Below are 22,304 nucleotides of genomic sequence, written 5' to 3'. Positions count from 1 at the left end.
TTGGTAAACACTAGATTCAGTTGCATGCCCCAACTTTTGTTCTCCTGAAGTTCACAGATAAATTCATCCCAGGAGTTTCCTCTGTTCTTACTGACCAAAAGTGTAAATATGTTTTAAAAAGAAAAGAAAGTTGAATAGATCTGTAATACCCCTTATAATCTCTAGAGAGGCATTGTTTTTTGTATACATATTAATAAGTAGCATGATGGAAGGACACCATTTATGACTTTTCCTCTTTAAAGTGATTCTGCCAGCAGGTCAGATTTATAGTTCATCTCTGTCTTTCTCTCTCTGTTTAAAGAGAAAATAGCCAAACAACGATGCAGAGATGTCCTAACCTGTTTCCAGCAGCTGTGTAATCCAAAGAGAGAGGGCCAAATGTCTCTCTAACAATGGATTTTGCAAATAGGAAGTGACCAAGATTGTTGACTCTATGCATGGGTAACCGAGTGTCTAATGTAGCGCTTAAGCTTCTAGGAGCTGGCTATGAATATTTGGTTTTATTTTTTAGTATTTTAAGGAATGTGCCTCTGATCTACTTCATTTTTAGATTTAGTACAATTGTCACTTATATAACAACCTACACTTACTGTGCTAAAGGTGATAGCATAGGAGGCGATGTAAAACCTCTTGGAAGTAATATAATGTAAATAAACAAGGCACCTTCACTTGCCTTTATGAAGACTGGGTCACTCATTTGCAGTGGCGGCATTTTCTGGTTATTGTCTGTTTTTACACTAGGATCCCCCTCCTTTTTATTGTGGGTTGTTTCCTTACAATACTACTACTGGTTTCTTATCTTAAAGCCAGTGTATGCTTGATCTTTTCCTTGAGTAGGCTGTGATTGTGGTACCAGCTCTTAATGATAAGAGAGCTCAGCAGATTTCCCAAAGTGCCTCTAGTTTCCAGCACAGGGCTGATTGTGAAGGAGCCATTGGAAGGACCAGCCCAAGCCATGTTGCCTGAAGTACAGTAGTAAATAGGGTTGCAAGGTTCCTGGCCTGATCCTGTATCTTTAGGAGGTCTTCTGTATCTTTTTAAAAGTTGTGCAGGGGGAAGGCAGAATTCCACCTTGTGGTTTTTCTCATTACAGGGTTGCAAGAACACCTGCACTTGGTCTCAGGCCAGGAATCTGGCAACCCTAGAAGTAAATGATGTCCCCTCTCCCTCAAGTCAAGGTGCCAGCCAAGTTATTTAAGCACCTGAGGCAAAGGTCTCACAAGCACCTCTCTTCCTGTGTGGCAGGAAAAATACTGTGACCATCAATTGAATAATTAACAATTTTGCTACTCTTTCTTGACACCCAAAACCAGCTGTCTGAGGCTGCTGCTTCAGTCTGCCTAGCAAGGCTGCCCTGGTCATTTGTCAGATATTTTTAAGTATTGTATCTGCAAAACAATAAGGTTTCTGCGGTTGCACTATAATATGCAGTGGCGGTTTTCCATCTTTCCCCCACCATTTTACTAATTCTATAGGAAGAAATGGCTACCCTGTTGCATGGGATGACAGGCATTCTGCTGTCAATAGGAGACTAGTGTTATATGAGGAAGATTGCAAGGAAGAGGCAAATCCAGCTAGTAGCAAAGTCAGCTTGAACAAGCTTGCAGACTTTTTTCTCCTGCCTTGGATATGTCATTTTCAAATAAAGGTAGTTCTCCTGCCACAAACTGTAAAAGCATATTTGTGCTCAACAGTTTGCCCTTTTGAGGGTGGCGTGAATACTTGGGATCAAATTTTAATTTTTAATTAGGTTTTTAAATTTTAATTAGGTATTTTTAATTAGGTATTGCATTTGACATAGTAGGACGTACATAAATAAGCTCAGACCTATTTTTGATGATGGACTTCTTGTACATTAGTATTTTAGTTTTATTTTTCCTTCTGATAATAGACTACAAGGAAGAAGGTTTCTGATTGACAAAAAAAAGAATATTATTAATTTCAAATGTGTAATATTGAGATGGTTCTGCTTTCTGCCCCAAAGCAATGGCATGAAATTTGGGATGCCTTATACTGCTTTTACAACTGAGGATTTTATGTCACTGCTATCATTTTCCTTACATACAATAATTCTAGTGATACTTGCATAGTCACCATGATGATACTGCAATAGATGATTCTGAATTTGAGATGCTGTGTTGTCCATATATATATCACTGAAATATGAAAAAGGAAGGATCAGTGGTATTTTCTTTTTATAAAAAATAAAGGTTGCTATCATTTTAAACATACAGAGTTATATTCTTACACCCTGAAGGCTGCACAAAATAGAGATATTCTGTAATAATGTGAATATGCCCAAAGTAGATCAGACATAGAGACGAGACATTACTATATATGCAATGGGAAATATACTGTTTCTTGGCTTTTGTAGCTCATATATGCCATATTCTTATATAGTATTTTACAGTTCTCGCACTGTCCATTAGTGGAAGCATGTCCAAATGAATTCAGCATTTAATGTTAAAAATCTTATAATATGCCAGCTTGATTTGTAGCCCGTCATATCATGGAATGCTAATTAAAATCATATTTTTGCATATGTCATGCCTTTCATGTACATATGCAAATAGGCTTCCAGTGCCTTTCAGCTATTAGTAATTAACTTTATGAAGGACAGCTGTAATACATAATTAACAAAAATGTTTGCAAGCCCTTTTCACACTGAAAGTAAGAGCAATAATTTCTTCTTGTTTTTTTGGTTATCAAGGATGCCATTTTAGTTTGAAGCGTCTCTGATATCTATATTGCTGAAGTAATCACATGACATAATTAAATTAATGTAAAGGTGTTAACAGTAAACTATATTGAAGAATCACCTATCTGTTACATTTATTTGTCAAAAAAATAAATCAAATGAAGTGCATTGTGTTTAGTATAATGCTATGTATTATTGTTCTTTTCTGTTTTTAAATATTTTGGTGCTATTAGTGCCAAATTCCTATACAATGCTTGTAGTCAAGGCAAAGGTGATTATTCTCCTCCTACCCACCCCCACCCTGGTCTGGCAGCAGCATTTCTGAGCAAAATCTTTATCTGCAGGTTTGCCTTCCAAAGAAAACAAGTTACACTAAGAAGATTTCTTTGAAATCAAATGGCTCAGTTCTCATTATCGACATGAGAGGGGTTTATTTGATCACTCTTTTTGTGTTCACTAGTATTCTTCATCTTTAATTTCATCCTGGCTAGCAGCGAGCGACACCAGGACTGGACACAGTTGGGGCCAACTGCACACACTGGCTGGGCCACAGTTTCCAGAGGTGTGCACACAGGTGTTTGACTACATGGCATCTACACTTTCTGGTTTTGCTACATCGCATTGGTGCAGAAAAAAACTCTGCTTCTAGGGGTGTCACCCTTCTCCACCACAGATTTGTCTTGGTTTCAAGCAAAGGTGTTCCCAGAGCTTGGAAGTAACTAGTTACAAGTAACGAATTACTTGTAATTCATTACTTTTTTTGAGTTACGAGTGGGTAATTCCTTTACATTTTGATTGTAATAAACTAGGAGTAATTTTACTACTTTTGTGGAGTAATTGTAACGTTTCCAGAATTACTTTTGGGCATTACTTTGGGGGGGAGCAGGGGAAGTCTTCTGCTCCTCTGATTTGTGGATGAAAATCATGTCCTTCAAACTGGGCTTCTGTGCAGTGTTGCTCATTCCTCATGCTCTATGGATGGGTAGGAGGCAGCAAGGGAGGAGGCAGAGAGTGAGATGGGGTGGAGTGGAGAAAACAATTATTTTAAAAAACAGATAGTGGTGGTGAAGAATGGAGTGGAGGGGAAAAGGATCCGGAGGTCAAGGACATGGATAAAGGAAGAGAAGGAGGTGGCAGCAGAGTGGAGATAAAGAAGTGTGGAGGTGAAAGATGACAATGTGTGTGTGTGTGTGTGTGTGTGTGTGTGTGTGTGTGTGTGTGTGTGTGAAGACTGTGTTTGCACTTGGCACACAAAGTGGCCTCCACCACCCTCTCTGGCTACTGTGCTGCATTTGCAGTATTTTAACTTTTTTTGCATCTCAGGGGAAATGTTTGCTTGAGTGAGTGTCCCTTAGTTGGTGGCAGGGCAGGGTCTGGGAGGTGGTTGAGAGAGATTATGCTGGCTGGCTGAGTGGGGGGGTGTTGCACTTGGTTTGACGTGCAAAGATCTGAGTAGTGGCCTCAGCCTCACTCCCCACCACCCCACCACCCTTACCAGCGGAGAGACCACCATTGCTATCTTATGAATAAAAATAATTATTCTACTACCTCTGTATGTGTTTGTTTATTTTTAATGTTGTTTTAGGCTACTTAGATGTGCAGCAGCCAAGGCCAGCACCTTGTAGGCATTTTTTTAAAGTAACTGAAATGTAATTGTAGCGATTACTTTGGAGGAAAAGTAAAGTAATCAGTTACTTTCAGAGCAATTGCAACTGTAATGGTAATTACTACTTTTTTGGGCCATGTAACTGTAACTGTAATTTATTACTTTTTAAAAGTAATCTTCCAAGCTCTGGGTGTTCCAGGGGAGGGAACAGCCTGGGTGTGCACAGAGCTCCTGTCATGGCCTGGTATAGTACCTGTGCTTAGTGCAGTCTTTGCCAACCTGGCATCCTTGTTTTGGACTACAGCTTTCATCCACCTCAGCCAGCATATGCTGGCTTAGTGCATCAAGGGAAAATGGTTAAAAACAGGGCTTTGGTATGTCCTTTGATGAATTCAGCATATGTGGGTCCTGTGCTGACATGTCTTTCATGGTTCCTACATAGCAAAAGCCTGAGAGAAAAACAGTCTCATTCTTGGGCTGTATGTGTGTTTATTCTGTTTTAAGAAACAAAACAATTCGTGTGTTCAGAATTTTTGTATTGTTTTTGGGTACCTCCCCTGCTCTGTACTGTTAGGGTGCAACAATACAAAATTTCTAGAGAATGTTACATTCATTACTGCTTTTTAAGGGAGGGGGGGTTCTCTCCAAACCAGAAAGTAACCAAAAATAATTTTGTTTTTCAGGGTGGCATTTGTAATGAAGAAGCACTTAAATACACACTTACTGGGAAAACACAGAGTTGGTACACCGAAAGAAAGGTAAAATAAAGTGACTGGCTATTTTACAGCTATGTTTGTATACCTAGAAAGCTATGGATTAAAAGCTGTTATGAGAATGATATGCAGAGCTGCATCCATATTTATTTTTGCGTGCATAGAAACCCAGTAGTAATGGTGCACACACATAATTTGACCTGTTGCTACTTTCTTAACTTGTCCAAATACCTGCCATGGCCCAGGGAGTGAGCCCCCCCCCCAGTATACAGTATTATAATTTTAGTCCATTTATGTGGCACAGCATAGCTTGAGGTGAGAGGCAGAATACTATTCCTATTATTTTAAGGTTCAATATCTGTGATCATCTGCTGTTTTGATAAGTGATGTTCCATATGTCAAGGTCTAGAACTGTCTTTTATCCTGGTGCCCTCCAGATGGTTTTTGGACTACAACTCCCATCATCCTCAGCCAGTGTAGCCGTGCAGCCCATTTTTTTTCTAATATGCCCCAACTTGCACTTAACTTAATGATATCTGAAGATGTTCCATCTCTGTTCAAAGAATTAGCCATCTTTGTCTTTTTAAAAATTGTAGCAGGCTGTTGATTCACAAAATAAGGTCCTTCTTTGATTTATGCTTACATATATGGTTACTGATGTCCTCAAAGTGCTGCTGCATTAGTCTGTTCTTGATTCTCGCACTTTTCTCAGTTTAGTTTATAATTTCCAAGTTTGGAGACTTTTAAAAGATCAGTGTGCCATTAGTTATCTCTTAATCCTGTTTTATATTGGCTGATATCACAATGACCTCATGCTACAGTTTTCACATATGTAGCTGTTTCTTCAAACCAGTTTCATTAAAACTGTGGACTTTACTGCAAGTGCATAATCTCCAACTTGGGACCTTCCAAAACTGTGACAGGGAATAGAAGTGCTCTCTATCCTATTGCTTGGCAATCTGAATTTTGATTACTGTATGTGTGCCAATGGACAGAAAGAGTGTCTTGCCACTCAGTTTTCCTTTACTTGCTCTGGAGACCAGAAGAAACTATGTTCATCATCATTAATGGTAATTTATGCCAAGAGAATTACTATCTTCTGTTTCAGTTTTAGTTGTTGTTTTAGGTGTAATTAGTTGTCCTTAAGTTTTTTTAAACTCAGTTTATTTTCTTGATCATAATTTTCTTAATACAATAGAATAAACATGAATACTAGAAATAAGTGATTATAAAACTAGCTATCCTTAAAACAGAAGGTCATGTGAGTATTCATATACATTTGTATTTAGTTGTCAAGTCATTAATGGAAAGTGAGATATGATGGGCCAGAGTCTCCCTGTAAGAAATAGCTTTGATTAATTTTTTTTTTTAGTTCTACTGAGTCTTCAGCAGTCATTGGTGGGCAGGCTTGTGGGATCTATTACTATATTTTATACTATAACCCTGAGATCTATCTAGTGCAAAAGACATGCACTTAGAACTAAAGAATTCTGAGCCCAGTTTTGTTTTGCATTCCAGAACAGTTCTTCCACACAAACATTCTTCAGTCAGCAGTATCATTTAGGTGTTGTGTGAGAACCATTTTGTTGGTGTGAGTGTTAAACAATTGGGTGTCAGAAATCCTTGTCAATGTACTGCAAATCACCCTGAGGTGTACCAATACATCCAGGCCTACTTTCTGTCCACCCCTGGTCTATGTCTTTCTTATCACCCTCAAATTTATCCTCTGCTCGACAGGTAATAAGCTGTGTTTTCTTTAAACCATTTGTTAACTGCTATTCTTCAAATGTTTTTCTCTGCCTTCACACGTCACAACTTCCTGCTCCATAGTGTTGTTATTTAGATGAGAATTATGGGCACTTTCCCCTGAGCACCTGCATTTACAATACATTTTGGAAAGTCGTCAGTTTGCTATGGATTTGGACACCTCTTAAGATAACTGTGACCAAATTTTGCATGATAGTTCCTGAGATGTTTGCATGTTTGGATACAATTGGATGCCATTTTGAAACAAGGTGGCAAACTAAACCTTTCAAAACTGCACTGATTTTAACCAAATTTTGCATGATGGTTCCTGAGAGGTTTTTGTCTATGTTTGGATACAGCTGGATGTGATTTTGAATCAAGATGGTGGCTGAACCTTTCAGAACTGCATTGATTTTGATTTCAAAACTGCAGTGATTTTTTTTGGTTTCTTAGAATGTCTGAGCAACATTGGGTATGAGGCCGCTGGCAATACATAAAACTCATAATAGTGAGGAAATAATAGAAGTTTCTCTTCTCCTTTTTAGAGATGTGTAAACTTTCAAACTCTTATCTTTGTGTGCGTAACTAACAGAGTTTCACTTGTTCACCCGTGACTGCTGTTATTCAACATAGTTATATTTATGAATAATATTATTTTATGAATAAGTGAAATGCTGCCCTGGGCTCCTGCTGGAAGGAAGGGTGGGATATAAATCAATTAATAAATAAATAAAATTGACTGGAAGGCACTAGAAATTATTCTAATTTATCCTAGCATCAAAGAATGCTCAGGAGCATCTAAGGGAGCCTTCCCCAGCCTTGTGTCCTCCAGATGTTGTTGAACTCCAGCTCCCATAGTCTCTGACCATTGGCCATGCTGGCTAGAGTTATGGAGAGTTTTGAATTTAACAACATCAGGAGGGCACCAGATTGGGGAAAGCTGATAATAGAGTTTAAGGTGATGTTGACATGGCCTTTGCTGTTGATGTGTTTTCTATATTCGCAAGGGTAGGTTTGCTTGAGAAAGGCCAACAAGAATGAGCTTCTATGACTTTAGACTTCCTAAGGTTTCCTGACAACTCTTGAAGCATAGGGAGAGCCATGCTGGATCCCAGCAACAGGTAACCACTGCCTCTGATACTGGAGGGAAAACAGAGTCATTGTGGCTAGTATCTATTACAGTCTTATCCTCCATTAATTTTTCTAATCCTCTTTGAAAGTCTTCCAAGTTGGTGGCTATCACTACCTCTTATGGGAGTGAACTCCATAATTTAGCTACACACAGTGTTAAGAAGTTCTAGTATTGTGAGAGAGGGAGAAAACTGTTTCTTTACCTATGCATAATTTTATATACCTCTCTCAGAAAGATCCTGAGTTAAGTACAAGGTGAGATGGGAGAACTCACCACTTGCACAAAACAACTGGTGTATCTTCTTATAACTACAGAAGCGTGCTTTATAAAGGATGGCTGTTCTGGAAGCAGAATAGGATTTTGCACCACATTTTTATAGTAATATATTTCATCTCCAGCTTCTCAGATGTTTCTACTGAAATGCAGTTACTGTATAATTATCATGAATCATAGAATAGTAGAGTTTGAAGGCCATCAAGTCCAACCCCCTGCTCAATGCAGGAATCCAAATGAAAGCATTCCCGACAGATGGCTGCCCAGCTGCCTCTTGAATGCCTCCAGTGTCCAAGAGCCCACTACCTCTCTAGGTAATTGCTTCCATTGTCGTGTAGCTGTAACAGCTAGGAAGGTTTTCCTGATGTCCAGTTGAAATCTGGCTTCCTGCAACTTCAACCCATTATTCCGTGTCCTGCACTCTGAGACAATCGAGAAGAGATCCCAGCCCTCCTCTGTGTGACAACCTTTCATGTACTTGAAGAGTGCTATCATATCTCCCCTCAATCTTCTCTTCTGCAGGCTAAACATGCCCAGTTCTTTCAGTTTCTCCTCATAGAGCTTTGTTTCCAGTCCCCTGATCATCCTTGTTGCCCTCCTCTGAACCCGTTCCAGTTTGTCTGCATCCTTCTTGGAGTGCGGAGACCAGAACTCGATGCAGTGCCCAAGATGAGGCCTAACCAGTGCTGAATAGAGGAGAACTAGTAGTTCACATGATTTGGAAACTATATTTCTGTTAATGCAGCCTAATATAGCATTTGCCTTTTTTGCAGCCATGTCGCACTGTTGGCTCATATTCAGCTTGTGATCAACGACAATTCCAAGATCCTTCTCACATGTCGTATTGCTGAGCCAAGTATCCCCCATCTTATAACTGTGCATTTGGTTTCTTTTTCCTAAGTGTAGAACTTTGCATTTATCCCTGTTGAATTTCATTCTGTTGTTTTCAGCCCAACGCTCTAGCCTATCAAGGTCCCTTTGAATTTTGTTTTTGTCTTCCACGGTATTAGCTGTGCCCCCCCAATTTTATATCATCTGCAAATTTGATCAGCATGCTCTGTAACTTTTCATCCAAGTCGTTAATAAAAATGTTGAAGAGCACTGGGTGCAGGACCAAGCCCTGTAGTATCCCATTTGTTACTTCCACCCAGAGTGAGAAGGAACCATTGATAAGCACTCTTTGAGTATGATTCTGGAGCCAGCTGTGGATCCACCTGATAGTTATTCCATCCAGCCCACATTCAGCTAGTTTACTAATCAGAATATCATGGGGCACTTTGTCAAAAGCTTTGCTGAAGTTGAGGTATATTATGTCCACAGCATTCCCACAGTCTACCAGGGAGGTTACCTAGTCAAAAAATGAGATAAGATTAGTTTGGCAGGATTTGTTCTTCATAAATCCATGTTGGCTCCTAGCAATCACTGCATTGTTTTCAACGTGTTTATAGATTGACTGCTTTATAATCTGCTCCAGAGTTTTTCCAGGGATTGATGTTAGGCTGACTGGTCTGTAGTTCCCTAGTTCCTCCTTTTTGCCCTTTTTGAAGATAGGGACAACATTAGCTCTCCTCCAGTCATCTGGCACTTCACCAGTCCTCCATGATTTCACAAAGATAATAGACAGCTGTTCTGAGAGTTCTTCAGCCAGTTCCTTCAATACTCTAGGATGTAGTTTATCAGGCACTAGAGATTTGAACTCGTTCAAAGTGATTAGATATTCCTTGACCGTTTGTCTATCAATCTCAAGCTCCAGTCCTGCCCCTTCTACTTCATGTTTCCCGGGAGGGTCACAGATTCTTTTTTGGGAGAAGACTGAGCCAAAGTAGGAATTGAGGACTTCTGCCTTTTCTTTGTCATCTGTTACCATTTTGCCATCCTCATTGAGTAGCTGTGCCACTATTTCTTTCCTGTCTTTTACTACAGATGTACCTGAAGAAAGCTTTTTTGTTGCTTTTAGCATCTCTTGCTAACCTCAGCTCATACTCAGCTTTAGCCATCCCTGCAATTCCGTGGTACCTGCCTGTACTCTTCCTTTGTGGCCTGGCCTTCTTTCCACTTCCTGTATGTGTCCTTTTTTGTTTTCAGGTCATCTCTAAGCTTTTTGTGAAGCCACATTGGCTTCTTCTGCTGTTTTCCCCCTTTTTTCCTTGTTGGAATTGCTTGCCATTGCACTTTTAGAATTTCCTTTTTTAGAAACTCCCACCCATCTTGGACTCCTTTTCTCATTAGGGTGGCTTGCCATGAAACCGTACTTACCATTGTTCTGAGTTTATTAAAATCAGCTTTCCTGAAATCCAGGGTGCGCGTATGGCTACTCTCAGCTTTTGCTTCTGTTAAAATCAATAATTCAAGTATGGTGTGGTTACTTTCCCCCAGAGTTCCTGTAACTGCCACTTCATCCACCAAATCATCTCTGTTGGTTAGAATCAAGTCCACGATATCTGATCCTCTGGTTGCTTCCTCCACTTTCTGTAGGAGACAGTTATCTCCAACACAAGTCAGAAATTTATTGGAGATGCCGTGTTTGGCAGAGTTTGTCTTCCAACAGATATCGTGAAAATTGAAGTCCCCCATTACTACTACATCAAGCCTCCTGGAAACATTGCAATTTGCTTTTCAAAAGTTACATTCTCATCTTCTCCTTGATTGGGTGGTTGGTAGTAGATTCCAAGTACCACATTCCTTTTATTACTTGCCCTATTAATTTTAATCCAGATACTCTCGGTGGAGCTACCAAGCTCATCTTCCTGTATTTCTGTGCAGGGATATATATTTTTAACATATAGAACGATTCCACCTCCCTTTTTATTCCTTCTGTTCTTTTTGAACAAGTTATATCCTTCAATTGCTGTATTCCAGTCATGGGAGTTATCCCACCAAGTTTCAGTTATACCCATCAAGTCGTAATTACCCTCCTGTATTAAGAGTTCAAGTTCGTCCTGCTTGTTTCCCATGCTGTGTGCATTAGTATACAGACATCGAAGACCATGTGATTTATGGCTTGGATTCCTTACTACATTTTTCTGAGGACTGTTACTGGGCCCTCTTAGAGCCAATCTCTCTGCTCCCACTACTGTGCACAAGCCTTCATCAGTCATTACCACCAAGTTTACATTTTCCTCCCCCTTAGGATTCAGTTTAAAGCCCTCCTGATGAACTTCTCCATGCTGCGGCCAAACATACTCTTCCCAGTCCTTGTGAGATGCAACCCATCACTTGTCAGCATTCCATCTTCCAGGTAGCATAGCCCGTGGTCCCAGAATCCAAATCTCTCATGTTGGCACCACCTTCGTAGCCATTCATTCACATGGAGTATTTTTCTTTCCCTTTCTACTCCTCTTCTAAGTACTGGAAGGATGGATGAAAAAACTATCTGGGCCCCAAAGTCCTTGAGTTTCCTTCCTAGAGCTTCAAAGTCTGATGTGATTTCTTCATAGCTCTGTTTGGCAGTATCATTTGTTTCCACATGGATGGGGAGAAAGGGATACCTGTCGGTGGGCTTGATGAGTGATGGCAACCCTTCCGTCACATCTCTAATCCATCCTCCTGGTAGATAGCATACCTGGTGAGTCCACGGATCTTCTCGGCATACTTGGGTTTCGATCCCATGCAGTAGGGGGTCTCCCACTAGTAGTACTCTTCTTGTTGTGGGGTATGGTTTCATTGCCCCTGCTTGATTGCGCTTCAGCCTCTTGCTCGTTGTCGCACGGGGTCTCCTGTAATTCTTCCACCACAGGCTGTCCTCCAGTCTCATCCTCGAGTGGTTGAAAGAGGTTCCATAGTTCCACTGGTGAAGTGTCTTCAAGCTCTTCTGCTCCTAATTATCACCCTTTCCCACAGAGTTTCCTCCATTTCATTGTTCCCCTCCAAAGCAGTCTCCTCTTCTGCTACCACATGCTGTTGTTCTTCCACCTCCACTTCTCTTTGCTGCTGGTGTTCCAGCGCTCTTTCTAAGAACTCTTAATCTTCTCTTATAGTCCTCAGTGTGGCCACCTGCCATTCCAGGCCTCTCACTTTTTCTTCCAAGAGTGCCATGCACTTGCACTTGTTGCACGCGTATGCCATGTTGTTCTCAGGCAAGAAAACAAACATGGCACACACCTTGCATATCACAACCACTGGAGTATCCTTCCTTTTCAAACTCTCTTCTGCCTTTTGTTTCTTTGTAACTACTTGTTTTGGAGTGGCCTGTGCTTTGTCCTGTCCTACTTCAGGGTAAACTTGAGAGTCCCACTGGTATGTGGTGCGCCGTACAAGAAGAATTAGTAATTTTATTTATTTATTTATTTATTTATTTATTTATTTATTTATTTAGAGACCTCCCTCTTGAGCTCCCCTGTCAAACTCCTTCATCTTTTCTTTTCCTCGCTGCAGCTCCTTTGTCAAACTCCTTGCTTTCCCTGTTCGCTCGCTCTCTGAAAGCTGGCTTGCTTGTATCTCCTCACCTGTGGACCAACTGAGACAGCTCCCTCTGCTCTGATCAGTTAAGAGTCAGGAAACAGAATGAAAGTACCAGCACACACAGGTGCTGCTTTTTGCCCTCCGCAGTTCTTAGGGCACGCCCTTATGCCAATAGCTATCAGACCACATCCCTTCCAATCAAGCTGCTATGGAGCCCTTCAGAGCACACGGCTTCACAGCCCTCTTGACCTTTTTCTTTTCCTCACTACAGCTCCTTTGTCAAACTCCTGTCCACTCTCCCTGTTCGCTTGCTCTTCTGAAGGCTGGCTTGCTTGTATCTCCTCTCCTGTGGACCAGCTGAGACAGCTCCCTCTGCTGTGCTCAGTTGGGAGTCAGGAAACAGAATACTATACAGAAGTCACTAGTGCCATCCTTGTGACTTTGTGTGCTGTAAAGTACCATGCCATAGATATTAAAATATACTATCTGAGCCTAGGAGGTATGAGTTTTAGTTGTCACCTCAGATATATAAATGAATAAAATAAAGGGTGAGTGTTTTAATCTGTAGCTGTATAGAATTGGTCTGCTATTTTCACTCCTCTGAAGCCCTTGTAGATGCTCCTGTTTCTCTTGTCTGTCTCCCATACTTCTGCATGGCTTTTCGACAAATCAGTCAGTACAAGCTTTCAGAACAGTAGTGTGATGATATGACTGAGCAAGCTGGGTTTTAAAGCATTTTAAACTCTTGTGGCCTTAGAAGCAAAGAGACAAGATCAGGACACCAACTTTTGCACACTTGAACATTACCTACAATAGACTACTAATGGAGATGACAGGTGTATGATTTTAATTATCTCTTTTTTAAAAAAACAAAGCAAAATGTGTTTATAAAACTCAAGTTTTTCTGTTGGCAATTCTTTTCTTTAAAATGTGGCATTTCCCCTTAATATTCTGTAAAGCTGAATAGTTGTGGCAGGCTTGCAACTACAGTTTAATTTCCTACTAGCAGTCCCTTGGTGGTGATGACATAGATTTAAACAGTACGAAGAACACTAAAGTGCTTGCTTTTTTTTCATTTGTCCCTTCTGGAAGTTTATGGCTAGAATTTTTAAGAGACATTTAATCAAGAGGGTGAACTGGACATCACAGTTTTTAAAAAAACTTTGGTTTAAGAGATTTAGATATGGCTGATTCAAGTTTACAATTCTGACACAGATGCAGACTGGGATAGGTCTCAACTTAAAAGGCTTGTTGAAAGAGGAATGTCTTCAAAAGGCGCCGAAAAGATAGCAGAGATGGCGCCTGCCTAATATTCAAAGGGAGGGAATTCCACAGGGTAGGTGCCGCCACACTAAACGTCCGTTTCCTGTATTGTGCAGAACGAACCTTCTGATAAGATGGTATCTGCAGGAGGCCCCCACCTGCAGAGCGCAGTGATCGACTAGGCATATAAGGGGTAAGACGGTCTTTCAGGTATCCTGGTCCCAAGCTGTAAAGGGCTTTGTATGCCAAAACTAGAATCTTGAACTTGGCCCGGTAGCAAATGGGCAGCCAGTGCAATTCTTTCAGCAGCGGGGTGACATGTTGGCGATACCCTGCTCCAGTGAGCAGTCTCACCACCGCATTTTGCACCAGCTACAGCTTCCGGACCACCCTCAAGGGCAGCCCCACATAGAGCGCATTACAGTAATCCAGCCTAGAGGTTACCAGTGCGTGGACAACAGTGGTTGGGCTGTCCCAGTCCAGAAACGGCCACAATTCCCAATCCCTCCAGGCGATGTAAAAGGATATTGTGGTCGACAGTATCAAAAGCCGCTGAGAGATTGAGGAGGACAAGAAAGGTGAATTCTCCCCTATCTAATGCCCTCCTCAAATCATCTACCAGAGCGACCAAGGCTGTTTCAGTTCCGTGACCAGTCCTGAAACCCGATTGGTATGGATCCAAGTAATCCGTTTCATCCAAGTGTGTTGACAACTGGTTGGCCACCACTCGCTCAATGACCTTGCCCAAGAATGGTAAGTTCGAAGTTGGGCGGAAGTTATTGAAAACTTGGGGATCCAAGGAGGGCTTCTTCAGGATGGGTTTTACAATTGCCTCCTTGAAGGCTGATGGCATCACACCCTCTTTCAAGGAAGCGTTTACCACTGCCTTGATCCCCTCGCCCAATTTCTCTCTGCAGCTCATAAGGAGCCACGATGGGCAAGGCTTCATAGATGAAAGCACCTTGTCCACATCCTCAGAAGGGAGAAGCTGAAACCAATCCCAACTTACCGACATGCAACTGGCCAACTCTGGTTCATCCACTGTATCCACGGCGCATGGGATCGAGCTCCATAAGTGTTCGATTTTGTCAGCGAAGTGCTTTGCTAATATATCACAGGAGGCCTTTGACTGTTCCAAGGGTTCCTGAGCAACTGGACTGACCAGGCTTCGGACCACCTGGAACAGCCTCCTGGGACAGCACTCCGCAGACGCAATAGAGGCAGCAAAGAAAGCCTTCTTTCCTGCCTTTATTGCCACTTGGTAGGCAGCTACTGCTGCTCTAACCTGTGTCCGGACATCTTCTGAGCAAGATTTCCGCCTCCGGCGCTCTAGTCATCTCACCTCCTGTCTCAAACTACGCAACCACGGTGTATACCATGGTGCTAGTTGAGTTCTATTCAGGGGGAGAGGACGTTTCGGAGCCACCCGGTCTAATGCCCTGGTGATCCCATCATTCCACTCCTTCACCAGGGTTTCGACCGGGCGACCTTCAGCAGGTTCCAATTCCCCTAGCGCAGTCAGGAATCCATCCGGATCCATCAGGCGCTTGGGGCGGACCATTCTAATAGGTCCTTCACCCCTGCGGAGGGGGCATGGCATCGAGAAGTCCATGTTTACCAGGTAGTGATCTGACCATGACACAGGGGTGGAATGAACCACTCCCAACTTCAGACCACTTCTCTCCTCTCCCAGGACAAACACAAGGTCAAGAGCATGACCGGCTAAATGGGTGGGCTCAGTATTACTAAGGTGCAGTTCCCAGGAAGCCATGGTTTCCAGGAAATCCCAAGGGGCTCCAGTGAGAGTGGCCTCGGCATGCACGTTAAAGTCACCCAGCACTAACAATTCTGGGGACAACGCCCGTACAGCCGAGACCACCTCCAGCACCTCGGCCAGGGAGTCTGCTGTGCAGCGGGGTGGGCGGTACACCAGCAGGATCCCTAAACTGCCCTTCGGGCCCAACCTCCAGTACATACAATCAACAAATTGAGTCCTATGGAGAGGAGGTCTGGCAAAAACCAAGGACTCTTGGTAGATGACTGCCACGCCCCCTCCCCGCCTTCCTACCCTTGGCTGCTGTGCATAACGGAAACCTGGTGGACACATGGCCTCAAGAATGGGAGCAGAGGCTTCGTCCAACCAAGTTTCCGTAATGCATGCCAGGTCTGCCCGCCCATCCAAGATCATATCATGAATGAGTGAGGTTTTCTGAGCCACAGACCTGGCATTACATAACAGCAGTCGAAGGTCGGTAGAAACCTTGCGTCCCCCAGTTTCCATCTGGTTCTGAGCAGACCCGGAACATGGGATGGATATAATGCATCTATCCCGTGTTCCCCTATTCCGGCATGGTCTGCCAATAGCACCCTTCCAGTGCCTGCCGCCCAAACTTCCTATAACTTGGCCCCCCACTTCCCTCCCTGGCTTGCACATGCCTCTATCCCTATCTGCCAGTCAACAGGTCACCCACCCTAACAATTTTGTCCGGAGACCCGCCTCCGTACCCAATAACAGCTGTAATTAGTTAAAATAAATTAATTTAAATTAAACTAAATCAATATAATTCCCCCACTTTCACATTCTCATTCACACATTCATACACACTCACACACAACACACTCCCTTCTATTTGCCAACAGGCAGGCCTACTCCCTAAAAGCAATAAAAAATAAAAATAATAAAATAAAAATACAAACACAATACAATAAAAATAAAATAAAATAAAAAAGAAAGCAGCAGCACAGCAGCAGCAGCCTCTGGACACCTCATTGGGGACTACAGTAGATGTGGATGGGGCATCAAGTCTGCTACGGAGGTGAGCAACTTTACCCTCAAAGTGCCTTCCACACAATTCACAGTGGGCCTCCGAAGGGTCTAAGACTCCATTTCCTGGAGTTGATGTACCCTGGCAATACAGAAAAGCTCCACCGGACGGCTACTTGAGGATGCGATGGAGGCAGAGAAGTGGGCCTTCTTCGCCGCCCTCACCGCCACACAGTCGGCACGGTTATGATGTTTTACTCGTGCCCGATCAGCCTCACAGCACGTCTTTCGCCACTTGCGCTCTAGCCATTGTCCAGCCTGTTTCATTGCCCTTAGCTCACTGGTGTACCAAGGTGCAAGCCTGGCTCCACAGTTCTGAAGAGGGTGCTCGGGGGCAACCGTGTCGAGACCCCGATGCGCCTCGCTGTTCCACAGCGTGACAAGGGCTTCAACAGGGTCACCTGCTCTATCTACTGGGAACTCCCCCAGGGCATTCAGGAATCCAGTGGATTCCATTAGGCTCCGGGGGCGGACCATCTTAATCTGTCCACCACCCCTGCAAGGAAGGATCGGAGCCATAAGTATAAACTTCACCAGGAAGTGATCTGACCATGACAATGGGGTGACATCCACCCCCGCTATCTCCAGACCACCCATCAAGTTCTCTCTGAGTGGTTTGGGTCGGGCATAATCTCCTTCAGGCACTGCACACACACAAACACACACACTTTACAAACCCACACAACTTTCACTTGCGTGTGTACCCATGCGCGCACACAAAACCCCCGAAGCCCTTCACATAAACCCAAATGGAAGCAAGAGACCACCAGAGGAACTCCTTTTGCTTTGGCATTGAGTCTTCCTCTCATAATCGCACAGGCATTTGATGGTGTTTTATGGGCAGATAATTATATATAATTTTTCAGCTGTTAATTATGGATTGGTTTTACACTGGTATTGTTATGATGATTTCTTTTTATACATTTTAAACTCCTGTTAGTCACCTTGAGACTGTTTCTATATAAAGTTTCTAACATTTTTTTAAAAAAAGATTGTGAGTTATCTCAGTAATCATTACAACAGCCCTGTAAGGTAGGTGAATATTAGCCTCATATTTGAGGTAAGAAATTAAGAGTGCAAATGGCTTGCTTAAAACCACTCAGTAAATTCATGGCTGAGAAGAAATTTGAACTTTCTGTCTATTAAGAATTCATCGCAGGGAATACAAAATCATAGACACTCTAGGTGATGCTGTTATGCTACATTGGAACATAGGGGTTTGTAACACCTTCTTTCTTCCAAGCCACCTTTCCATCATGGATAGTCTTCATAGTTCCCACTTGGTTATTAGTAAAAAACAAAGTTTTCTATATTAGTATAATTAAAATAATAACATTGTGCAATTTAACAAATGTACAATCCCTAGGAGAACATTTTTATCACTACACATTGTAATTTGTCATGCAAAATACACATTTTTTACCAGGAAAAAGAATCCTCCATGCTATTTTGCTTCAGATTATTGCTACTGAGATACTGATTTGTCAGGTTGGATGTATCTTGAAACAGGCATATTATCCTCTGTGTTCAATGGCATTAGACATTTGGTAACTCACTGTAAGTAATATCCCTGGAAACTACTTGTGTATGTCATTGGCTGGAGCAATAGTTACTCGAAGAGCTGTTGTGTAAATGAGTGTGCTTAGTGGGTAGCAAAAAAGGAGTATGAGCTCTGAGCATCTTAAGTAGTGGCATAATATTTGTTGTTTATTTAATTTATTTATTAAATTTGTATGCTGCCCTTCCTCCCAGAAGGCATAATATGAATTTATTATGGATAGCGAGATATAATTTTTGCAACCTCTGGCTCTAGTTTTGTTAATGTTTTGCATCTACCAAATATAATGGCAGATTCATACTGATAACTGGAGTGGTGGTTTTGTTTTGTTTTTTACTCACAGCCCCTCTTCTTTCTGTGACAGTAAACATGTGAAGAGGGACTATGATGATAAGTGGGGTAGAATGAATTGGGGGGCGAATCTGTGAAGCGAAGAGTCTCCTGTACTCATGGAGGCTCTCAGTCCATTTCAGAAAACTGATTGTCCAAGGTTCTAAAATGTGTGGGGAGCCTCCACAACCATAGGAGACCCCTTGCTTCACAAGGGTAACAGGAATGGTTGGGAGTTGGGGAAGGGATGGAGCTACTTAGCTGGTCCCACCCATGTGTTTACTTGCGTAGAAGAAGACTGTACAAAGAGGACTGCAGTTATGCACTTTGCTGTGCAACAGCATGACAAATTCATTGTAAACCATCTATTTGATTTACGTGGGGATATCTGTTTTCATTTTCATAATAATGTCTGCCATGACCATGGAGATTGTTGCCATTGTCCTGATGTGAGTGGCCAGTCCACATTAGAGTTTCTTCATTTGGTTATGTTTCAGAGGAGGAGGAGGAGGAGAGAGGACTCTCCCCCATTGTTGTTCCCCCACTGACTTTTAGAACTGTCCTTTGGTAAGCCCTGGCCTTCAGAGTCACTGGTAATAAGGTGATGGTCTCGGCAGTCAGCAACAATAGTAATACTAAGTTTATCGGAGAGAATTTACCTGTGAACTGTATAGAGAAGATAATGAGGACCCTTAGTCCAACTGTTTGGCCATGAATATGGTTGTACACTTAAATGCTGCAAACTTATGTGGGATAAGGTTAATTTTTTCTTGTGGATAGCATCTTAGAATGCTGTGATATCACTTAGAGATGACTGAGGGTACTTTTTTTTACATAGAACTTGTATACACGCATACACTGGTTGATATGTTACCATTTGCCAGCAGCATGCCCAGAGTCTCTGAGGTAGAGATGCCACTACAAGGTGAGCTACAACAGTCACTACCATTCCTGGTAAATTTAGTTGTAGATCTCATAGGATGATAATAAAAGGGAAGGAAAAGTGCCAGTCTATCTGCAGAATGCTTCCCTCAGGAAATTAAACAGTATGTACACCATAGGATATACATGATATGACTAGCTAGCCCTCTAGGTTTCAAATCATATTCAGCAGATCTGAAAGATTTTATTGTGATTTTCATGTGGAAAAAATCTGAATAACCTGTTCAAAGCAAAAAGTACTATCCATGAACCTGCAGACCTTCATCTTTAGTATCCCAGGTGAATTAAGGAACTTTTTCATTAATTTACTCATATACAGTTGCATCTTTGTAAATTTGTATACAAGTAAAACAATACCTCTAAACAAAAAAGTGTATTCTCTGTTTTTAGATGATGCAGACATGTAGCAAGCATAATTTTTGAAGCATTCCCTCTGTAGGCATTTCTACAGTTATTGTGAGTACTTTTATTAAAACATTTTTAAAAAATCAAACCCAGTAATCAGAGGCATCTTTTTAGCTGATCACAAAGTGTTCTTTTAATTGACTAATATAACTGATAAATCTACTTAAATATTGCAGCCCTACTTTAAGTAAGACATAGCGGTTAAAATGTCAGACTAGGACTGGGGCATCTCCCTTCAGTTCCACACTGAGCTGTGAACCTCATTGAGTGGCCTTGGGCTAGTCACTATCACTCAGGCTCACTCAGCCTAATCATCTTCAGAGGGTTGTTGTGGTGATAAAATTGGGGTTATAAAAAAAGAACCACCCTGTTTCTTAGATTAAGAGCAGAATAAATATAAATAAATATTTCTATGTGAAAGATTCGTAGTCATGATTAACTTTGATCTGGATTTGGCCATATGAATGTATAGTAAAGTTTGTAAGTGTACACCTTACTTTTTACCCCCAGTTTAGTTCTTAAAGGCAATGCGTCAGTTCTTAACAGGTGTCACAGTGTGCCAAATTGTTTTTGTTGTTACGTTTGTGCTTTTGTAAAACAGATAATGACCCATTATTTTTATCATTAGAGCTTGATGAGCTAAGGCAGGTGTGGGGAACCTTTGGCCCTCCAGATGTTGTTGGATTATATAACCTCCTTCAGCCTTGACAATTGGCTATGCTGTCTGGGGCTGATGGGAGTTGTAGTTCTCCAACATATGGAGGGCCAAGCGTTCCCCACCCTTGAGCTAGGGTATTCACTCATTTGATGCAATTTGGAAGAGAGTTGATACTTGTCATGTTATCCTTGCCCATGTATTTAGAAAGGGAAACTGTTGTACAGATGTCATATCCCTTTTTAACCTTCTCCTTTTCTCCCCCTACCCTTTATTGTATTACTGTACAGTACATTATGGAAAGAATTTATAGCAAGGTTATTTGTGACATTTATGGATTTAGAATGCTTGGTGTCACGAGTGCTCTCATGTCTCTTTGCTTTGATCAGTGTTTATAAAATCCAATGTATTTATTGAGTACATTGTAAAAGAAATAGTGTCATAATCTTTTGACAGTCTAGAAATGAGATATTTTCCATATATTTTGAGGAATTGTAGAGTACTTTGTAGACTTTATTCTAATTTCCACAATCTGCTCTTAAGTATGTATCACAGAGTTTGAACAAGGTGTGCTATAGGCTTAGCTCCCAGTAAAATACACTCAAAGTATAGCTTTTTACCTTGTCATGCAATTATCAGTGCCTTTTTTCCTGCACTTCCCAGCTGTATTGCATAATTTTAATAATATGATAAGGATAACTCTTCTGTCAAGCCTCACCTTGAATTTAGCAATGCTAAGCACAAACAAAACATTAAAGCATTAGATCAGAGAATAACAAGAATGAATTGACTGTACTGTATAACTTCTGAAGTACCTCTGAAACAAATAATAGAAAGATCTTTGTCTGCAAAAGTTTTCCGCAATGTGAAGGAAAGTTCTTTTTTCTTAAAAGAAGAATAAATTCATTCATATGCTTATTTTCCCTAACAGTAATATCCTCAAAATGATAGGAGGAACAGGAAAAGCCAGAGCTTGGAAAAGTTACTTCTTTGAACTACAACTCCCTTCAGCCCAATCCAGTGGCCATGCTGGCTGGGGCTGATGGGAGTTGTAGTTTAAAAAAAGTAACTTTTCCAAGCTCTGGGAAAAGCATGTAGAAATTAGTCATTTGCGTAGTTTCAGGTTAAGTAGATATAACCAAATGTTGATGTTTTCAAACACTCATCAAGCAAAATTCTTGCATCTAGCTTTAGGTTGATTGGTCTTTTAGTACCTAAAAAACACTGTCTAGACCTGGTAGTGGTGTGACTGCATGTTATGGTAGAAGCACATTATAAGCAGAAGGGCTTGCAGGTACTCTGCATGTTCTGATCACAAACCATGAAAAATAATGTTCACACCATTTTTATATAACATAGAACATAACAAACTTAGTTTCTGGACATTTTATTCCTGGGTTGGTATTTGACATTGCCTCTTGAGCCTAAAGGTTTAGTAGAGGTTGTTTGCTATTTATTGTGCGATGTGGTAGCATCACTTACATGTGAGATACAACAGTGCACAAATCTGAAGAATTATCATATGTGATGCAGACAACCATTGATTGACTGATTGGTTTAACAAGGTTAAAATCAATTACAAATGAATATATAAAACAGACAACTAAGAGAACAGCTGTTAAGTTTAAAATAGACCTGTTTGGCAAGCAATTACAAATGCCTTAAAAATTGGAGATGTTTTTGATTGGTCATGGGAATTATGATGTAAGTGTACCACCTTGAATTCTTTAGGGGAGGGAATTCTATAGTGTGAGCTCC

The 22,304-nt window shown here is 41.4% G+C and overlaps 1 protein-coding gene across 3 annotated transcripts in view; it reads left to right on the top strand.

The window, feature by feature from the left end:
• ZNF407 (zinc finger protein 407) overlaps nucleotides 1–22,304 on the top strand; it is a 592,912-nt gene that overhangs the window by 220,541 nt on the left and 350,067 nt on the right. For all 3 annotated transcript variants that reach the window (XM_061594384.1, XM_061594394.1, XM_061594402.1), the window contains one exon: nucleotides 4,988–5,062. In XM_061594384.1, the coding sequence (XP_061450368.1) occupies nucleotides 4,988–5,062 (75 nt within the window). The remainder of the gene's footprint in view (nucleotides 1–4,987; nucleotides 5,063–22,304) is intronic.

Source organism: Rhineura floridana, chromosome 1, assembly GCF_030035675.1.
Source record: "Rhineura floridana isolate rRhiFlo1 chromosome 1, rRhiFlo1.hap2, whole genome shotgun sequence".
Lineage (NCBI taxonomy): Eukaryota > Metazoa > Chordata > Lepidosauria > Squamata > Rhineuridae > Rhineura > Rhineura floridana.
Note: the sequence above shows the minus strand (reverse complement) of the source record. Positions and strands in the feature narration are given on the sequence as shown.